At 40.9% G+C, this 8,086-nt stretch overlaps 1 protein-coding gene across 1 annotated transcript; it reads right to left on the reverse strand.

Annotated features, from left to right (window-relative positions):
* Positions 1-2,679: 2,679 nt before the first annotated feature.
* LOC149305501 (phosphoprotein associated with glycosphingolipid-enriched microdomains 1-like) lies at positions 2,680-7,806 on the reverse strand. The gene is made up of 6 exons (XM_089477540.1): positions 7,661-7,806; positions 7,372-7,423; positions 5,886-5,979; positions 4,813-5,411; positions 3,745-3,804; positions 2,680-3,033 (listed from the first exon to the last, which is right to left on the reverse strand). The coding sequence occupies exons 1-6, from the start codon at positions 7,804-7,806 to the stop codon at positions 2,680-2,682; spliced, it is 1,305 nt and encodes a 434-aa protein (XP_089333666.1).
* Positions 7,807-8,086: the final 280 nt, after the last annotated feature.

The following is an 8,086-nucleotide window of genomic DNA, read 5'->3' on the forward strand; positions in this document are numbered from 1 at the left end:
TTGGAACACAGGAGTGATGGGAGTGATAAAGGGCCATTGGAACAGAGATGAGAAGAGGTACAAAAACCTTCTGAGCGCCAAGAGGGTGGGTAACACAATGTGTTACTCAGTACTCCGGCATGACAGGGTTTAAAATTCCTTAATAAAAAAAAAATCAAGACTAAAGATCTGAAAACTGCCTTGTTTTCATATGTATTGTGCATTTATTTGGACTGTTAAATATTTACAACATGAGTACACAGCAGAAGCGTATACAAAAGAGGCAATCTTACAATTATTACAATAGCTTAAAGTAAGAAAGAAGAAAATAAATGAATGCCGACTGACGAGGGATTCCAGTTCTACTCCTTCAGAAAAACGGAGCGCAGCAATTACTTGGAGAAACACAAGAGGTTTGAATTACTGCTCAAATGAAATGGCTCCGTTATTTAATCATTCTGGTAAAAGGCAAAATTGTTCAATGTAGAACAGCTCCACAATCTGCGTATAAGACAGGTGTGCAGTTGAAACAGACTAGAATTAAAATTATTCCATAAATTATTTTCCAGGTCCGAGGTGAGCAGGAAAAGAAGGGTTCGTTCACATTAGCAGGAGAGTTGTGATTTAAACTCATCAACTTCGCCATGCGTTATTAGGGGCCAACCTTGAGAAGCTCCTCTTGGAAAAGGGCAGAGCTGGCCATACATAAATCAGTGAGTTCTTGAAAACCACTTTATTGGTTGAACAATGCATTAAGTATACATTATATAGGGCCAACCAAGATCTTCATGCCAGAGAAGCTGAATAAGCTGCACAAATTTCAACTTAACTTGGACTCTGGCAGAGTGATTTTACAAACTGGGGGGGGGGCAGGTGGAATGTTATGGGGTTATTTGGGGGGCATCAGTAAACATGGTTGCATGGCAAGAGCTCTATCTATACCCCAACCAGTTCCACACATAACCTGACCACCTTTACAGCACCCAACCAATTTTGAATAGATTTTTGCCTTTTGTTGGTGCTGTAATGGTTGGAAACGACCAGCAGCACCCAATATACAAACCCAACACACAACACAAAAGGTAGAACAGGCTTTATTCATGGGAAACATTCCAGTCGGCAATACTATATTCAGATGCTTACCAGTTAAACAGCACAAAAATGTAAAATCGTTGAAAAAACAATGACCCGAAGACAACCTGTACTAAAGCATATAACGCGTCTACACCGCTCTGCAATGAGACGATCACTACATGGAGATGTCCGAACGCACAATGCAAGCAGATGAGCCTGTGTGCAGTTACCTGTGCTTTCAGCTTATAGGTATATAAAAGAGAAACCTGAATGTAAAAAAATAGCAATAGATTTATAATGATTACATGTCCCGTGTATACTAAAAAGCTGCCAAACCGCCCCCCCCCATGCATGCAAAAAGCCAGATAACCAGTCTAGAATCTCAATACTTTCCATGATAACGGAGCCAGAGCACTGGACTTCCACGGCGTACCAGATGATCTGAGTATGCATTAATACTTAAAGAAACAATAACATACCAAACAGTATGCTATGATTACACTATGTTATGCGTTGTTCAGATCGACTGACGACATTGCTCAAAAATGGGAAAGCAGGCGGTACCCAGCACTGACCTAAAGCAAACAACGCAATGCAAGGCGCTGCTCTGGAAAACCCCTGCTTTTGTAACACGTGTGTTAAAAACGACCGAGCGGCATTAACACAAAGTCCCGGGAGAACGTGAGGTTCATTGTGCCCTCTGGACACCAGAACTCAGAGCCAATCCCACATAATAGATCTTCAAGAAAAACCCATCCGCAAGGATAGGATGTACCTGTATCTATATCCGACGTCTTACTACTATTCACAAATCATCTGGAATAGTATTCACCGGTCTCAGAGTGGCCAATTAACTGCTTCTCCGAAGTGGCTGTGCTTGTTTGGGTTTTATTTCATCCATGGGCCTTGGGAATATACAGCTAGTAAATAAACAGTTTTTCTTTCATTTTAACACATAATAATCTGAGTTTTAGGTAAATGAGTAATTCATCGATATTCTAATAGTCAAGTACCTAAATATATGCAAAACAGGTCACAGTTTCTTAAAAAGCCTTTGCTCTGTAAATTGTTTTCATTGTGAAGCTGTATCGGGTTTAATCTACACATCGGTATTTTGTCGATTTGTAAATGGCAGGAAAAAAGTGATTTATATACATATTAATATTAATCTGTACCGAGCATTGCTAAAAGTTTAGCCTGCATGAATTACATCGAATCCCATTGGTTTATTCACAAAAGTAAAAACTTTTTTTTTTTTTTTTTAATGCACAGATATTGTAAGCAGATGTTATTATATCTCTTATACATCTCACCGATTGCTGAATAAAGCTATGATTCAGAATACTGAAGAGTTGACAAAATACCTAAAAGTTGATTGCACTCGATATTTGGCAATAATTCCAGATACATTAAAAAGGCAGATAAAAAAAAAAAAAGTTTTTTTCTCGCCACTGAGGAACCAGAAAAGATGCCAGTTTAAAAATAAACCGCGTCATGCAACTGAAGGCGGCTTCCGCAAGCATACGTGTGCTTTTTGTTTTTTAATCAATCCACTAGTAGCTAGTAGATCATAAGCCCTATAGAAGTCGTGTGCCATTTCCACCAAAGAAAAATAGAGCGGTTTACTTAAAGTCTAGAATAATCGGAATTATGTTGCAAGTCGCCAATACTTTCATAGTCACTCTCTCCCTGCGGAAGAACGACCTGGCTCGTACTCGAGAATGGCAAAGTCCTCTCTTCTTCTCTCGTTAGGGTTGCGATGGCTTCGTATTCTGGATCTGCCCCCCCGTTTATTTGGTCTTTTGATGGCGAGATGACACTGGGGTTCTTGTCAATGTCCCTGACTGTAGCATATGTACCGTTACAAGTGGTTGGAGATAGGTCAGTCCCAACATCTTGAATGTATGAATAGTGAGAGAATTCTTCTTGAAGGCTTCGAGGCGGCGTAGGTCTGGAAACGCTGGAATACATCGCAGAGATCTGAAACCAAACACGGTGGAAACAGATTAGCCGAGTTAATGCAAACATTACACCAGATGTTGACTTATGGCATTTACATTTTGGACGTGAACCCCCAAGAAAACCTTCTACACATTACTCCATGAGGCTCATTTAATAGAGCAACTAAACAATGTTTGCAGTTCAGTTAGCACAGTTTGTCAATCATGTTCTTGTTTTACAATAAACACCGAACAAGGAGTGCAAGAAATGTTTTGTTTAAGGGAACAGCAGTTTTAATCAAGAAGAATATACACTGTTTTACAGACACGTTCTACTGTACTTTCTGCTGCAAACACTAAAGTTAGATATATAGATTGACACAGAAGTAACAGCAATTCACCATTCAGCATTTTCTTAAACCCCTGACACCTCTTCCGTTTTTAGCATCCAGTGAAGGAGCGGGCCTTCTCTGGCCTTCTAGTGTGAGGATTCATTCATACACACACACTCATACTGATATATATATATATATATATATATATATATATATATATATATATATATATTTACAGGTCTGGAAGTCAGACGCTGACTGACGAAGCTGCTCATCCGATGAAGATGATTACCCTATGCAAAAAGGCTATGAATGCCCTGACCGAGTGTTTTAGATTTTTTTTTTTGCTGGATGCCACTGACATTGGTTATCCGGGTTTGACAAAGATCATTGCCAGCTTAATGTTTAATACGTACTTCCTCATCCGTTAAACATGGATCTTCTTCCCGGGATTTATAGGATATAGAACTTTGTCTCTGAAAGACAAACAGAAAATCAATGTGTGTGTGTGTGTGTTCTCCCTCTCATTTATTCCTTCCACAAATCTCTGGAGTCATCATCTCAGCGTTAAAGATCAAAAAGATTCAAGTTGAAACCGAGGGAATTTTGTGAATGAAACAGAAAAGCAAGCCAGAAACATTTCTTTAGACTTTATGGAGCGGCCGAAGATACCTTAGCAGGGAAGAGTGATAATTAACGACAACATTAAAAGTGACATTAAGATTAACATACATTACGGCATAAAGGCACAGAAGGAGATGGGGGCCCTGCTTTAGCGCAAAACCAGCAGTTAAGTCCAATGACTTAATATTCTGTTCCCTACTCCTTTGCAACGGCCGTGAGGAGTAATCTTACATTCCCGCGTGTCACTGTAACAAAGGCACTTTAATTAGCCTGGAAGCAATGTAATTTGAGTTTATTTCCTACCTAATCCATCGCCATTGTGCTAAAGTCAAGGAAAGGCTAGAAAATTTGCAAACACCTCACGAGAAATAACATGGAATAGACCAATAATCAACAGTAAGTTATCAGGAAAGGCTTTGAAGCCGCATCATAAGCAGCATTCAATGGGGCCACGCAGACTCAAGTTCCCCTTCTTCACCTTGACAGCATTGAGCACGGCTGCCATGTAAACATTAGATTATTCTCCTATTGAAGGGAGGTGCACTTATTTTCTGAAACAATAACCAAAAATGGCCTCAACGCCCCTAACTGTTCCAAGGGTGTCGGGCAGCGTACAGGAGGAGAAATAAGAAAGAAAGGATCATGAAAGAGACACAATGCGTGAAGTAGGTCGGCTGAATGGTTCTTATCTGGTTTTATCTCAATAGGTAACAGTTCTGGAAATGTGGAGCTTTCACCATGAAAACCAACGGAATGTTCCTGATGATTTCTCTGCTTTTGCCATTTTGCGGCATAACTGTAAATATCACCAGTGACTTTCAACGACTCCAAACTTCAGAATCTCATCTCTATTTTCTTACCTTATCCTCATTGCTTGTTCCTTCCAGTTTATCTTCCTTTTCCTCAGATTGGTCGTCCTCCTCTTTGCTTTGTACATTTTCATTCTCATCCAGGAGTTTTTTCGGCAAGGGAGGAGGAACATCTTCCTCTTGAGATGTTGGGGTGCTGGCGGCACTTTGTGTATTGATGCTCTGTCTGCTCTTTCTGTTGTGATCTACGGAGGCGTATTCTGCCGCGGCCTCCATCCTGAGCACTTTAACTGGCTGGCTCCCATCCTGCTCATCTAAAGCTCGGTTCCCTTCTTCCGCCCCAGTTAATGCATTCACCTCTTTTATTTCTTTTACAGTTTCATACAGAGAATCTTCAATAATATTCTCATGAGATGAGCTGTCCTTCAGGACTTCATAGGGTCCTTCATTCCCAGGAGGAAAATCACTTTCTATGTCTCTCGGGGAGAGGGGTGTTTCTATATTACTGTTTGGTGGGATTCTAGGTAACTCGCGACTTTGATGGCACCTGGATGATCTTACAGAGTAGTCCTGGAGGTCACAAAGGTCAGGGAGAGAGCTCTGTACATCTTCGTATGGTTGGATGCAGGCAGCTGTACTATCCTCTGAAACTGAGAAACAGAGTCTGCTTTATTCATTTTCTTTTCCATTTCTTGCTAAATTACATATACATTGACGGCATAATTCTACATTAACAGTGGTAGAAAATATACGGAATCTGAAATGTTCCTCCAATGTACAAAATCAAAGATTCCACAGATGCAATAAAAATCAATAATTCATTAGCCTAATTTTATTTAGATTGTATGTCATACAAACTTTGTAATACATTAATTTAATTAATTTGGTTACTGTGTAGCTGATGAAAGGAGAGAAGAACGATGCGAGGGTTTTTACTTCTGAGGGTCTACAGTGCGCAGGCAATGCAATCAGGGCGCTGGGTTGTATAGCGAGAGGCATTAGTAGACCCTCGATCTTAAAATCCCAATTAAAAACAATGAATACCTTTTCTCTTCATTAATAATGGAACTGCTGGTGCATGTCACACCGGGCCGGGCCAACACACAGCAAGGGCTTTTACTCACCATCTCCATTACTGACAGCACCGTTACGATAGCTGGCAGGGGGATCCGTCCCAAGGCTTGTGATGGAGTGGCTGTATGTTTCCTTATCAGACGGCTATAAGACACAATCAGATCTTTGCTACAGATTGACAAATACAAACCCGAAACCATCAACCACAACTAATAAACTCAAACAATGGAAAATACTTAACAAAACAAGTTACATTTAACTTCATACATTCTTTCTGTACCTACTTCTAACACCGCTGGCAACACAGGTGCCTATAGTGCTGGGGTATTTGCGATCTCGGAGATGGCGCTCGGCTTGGGCATATTACAGGTAACTCTCCAGTTTGAAAGCTACCTGTTGGCTCATCCTGGGCTACATACTGCACACAGCCAGGCTTAGACAGTATTAAAGAACAAAACATTTATCGATAGCCCGCAAGACGGAGACGCGTGAACTGCTAAGCATGACTACGTTTCTTAAAATTGGAACATGATTTAGGAGGGGTGAGGCTTGATAGTAATTTAATCGTCTGCCCCGTTTCTGCTCCGCACCCTATCTGAACATGTGCAGCCAAGCCTAAGCTTCACCTACAATGCCTTTTATTTGTTCTTTTTCTTAAAGTGCATTGGGGGTGCTAGTATTTTAAATACACCGTATAGGGAGAATGCATCCTAATATTTTATTTCAGCAACCTGGTCTCTGAGACACTCGGCTGGCAATGCCGTGTATAGAGATTCACATATCACACGCGTTTGCTTCGTCTGTGCAAGTCAACTAATTTCAATAAATTACAGAGATTCTACCAAATATCTACTAAATCATAAAGAATGATACAATATAATATATCACTTTACCGTCTTTTACAGAACGACATCATCTTCCATGCATTACTTTTTATGTAAACCAATTTACTTGGTAAGTGACAGCTGACATTTTCCATCAGCCTCATTAATTTCATTGCCGGTGTCTGGTCTTTTTTAAACGCCATCATATTCTTTAAGGGAAAATGGTGTGCAAAGCATTATTCTGAACCAAATGCAAGGCCTGACTATCAGGGCTGTCTTTAATGCAGGTTAAAGGGGAAGCTGCCCAAGGCCCAGGCTTAGTTGCCCACAGAAGCTGTCCCTTGGGCCCCATCAATAGCCGCAGCAGTCCCGAGGTGGAGGTCTGTGCTCCTAGCGCTCTTCCCTTGAGTCCTGCGCACCATGTATTGGCGCCCAGCGGCGGGTTACACGCAGGCTCTGGAGGAAGCATTAATGGAAAGGTCAGGGCGGGTAGCCGCACAGATCTCCACTCGGGAACCACCGGGGTGAGGAAGGCACTTGCCCAAGGCTGCTGTATGTTTATAGATGGCCCTGATGACGGAACACTTCATACTGAATTTGATGAATTAAAATCGTGGAGAGATTGGCCAATTAAATCATATATATTAAATCCCTTCCTTCTCCGGCCAATATAGTATATACGGGTACAAATATAGATATATAGCAGGCTTACCACATTCATGAGATTTTCATGGTCCCCGGTGTGTTGTTTTTTATTCTCCTCTCTTTGAATTCAAAGAAGAAAAAAAATATACATTTATGATTTAGTTTAAAAAGAAAAGGCACAAGCGAGTTAATGAATATACATTAACTTAATAGCTAATAAAAGCGAAGAAAACTTGGCCTGAAAATCAGAACCTGTATAAGTTCAGCATTAAAATGCCTTTATTGGACCTAGCAGACAGAGGTCAATAAGCAATAGGGGCAGATGGTGGCAACCAGTTAATAATATCTGTACTTACCGATCACAGCTAGAACACAGCAGGAAGATGGTAACGAGGAGGATTACAGACACTGCAGCCAGTCCTCCCCATGCCAGATACAAAGCTTGTTCGTTGCTCAGTCCCCCAGTACTGGATTCCACAACATCCCGCAGAGCTGGAGCCATTTTCAGCGTACGGACATCTGCTCAGGAAACGGCTTCATTTGCACAAACTGATCTGGATTTCTGCAAGTTATAAAAATAACGGCTTGGTTAAGCGATCTTGTTGACGCACTATATGAATATCATGCCACAGCTTAGATACGCTATTTAGAATATAATATGTGTAACAGTCCAATACACAGAATCCTAGTATTGTGTTTATCCATGAATTACCATAGAAAACTCCCCAGAGCAGTGACCTCTTCCCTGGGTATTTTTACATTTACTCCGCTCACGGTACAGT

Source organism: Sceloporus occidentalis, unplaced genomic scaffold (assembly GCF_023333645.1).
Source record: "Sceloporus occidentalis isolate IW3139 unplaced genomic scaffold, rSceOcc1.0.p SCAF_11, whole genome shotgun sequence".
In the NCBI taxonomy this organism is placed as follows: Eukaryota; Metazoa; Chordata; class Lepidosauria; order Squamata; family Phrynosomatidae; genus Sceloporus; species Sceloporus occidentalis.

Bases quoted from the DNA above. Each gene is read 5' to 3' on its own strand.
- LOC149305501 (XM_089477540.1), bottom strand. From the start codon at position 7,806: ATGGCTCCAGCTCTGCGGGATGTTGTGGAATCCAGTACTGGGGGACTG. The intron at 3,805-4,812 runs GTAAGAAAATAG...TTTGTCTTTCAG, and splicing joins GAACAAGCAATGAGGATAAG to AGACAAAGTTCTATATCCTA. The intron at 3,034-3,744 runs GTACGTATTAAA...GTTTGGTTTCAG, and splicing joins CATGTTTAACGGATGAGGAA to ATCTCTGCGATGTATTCCAG.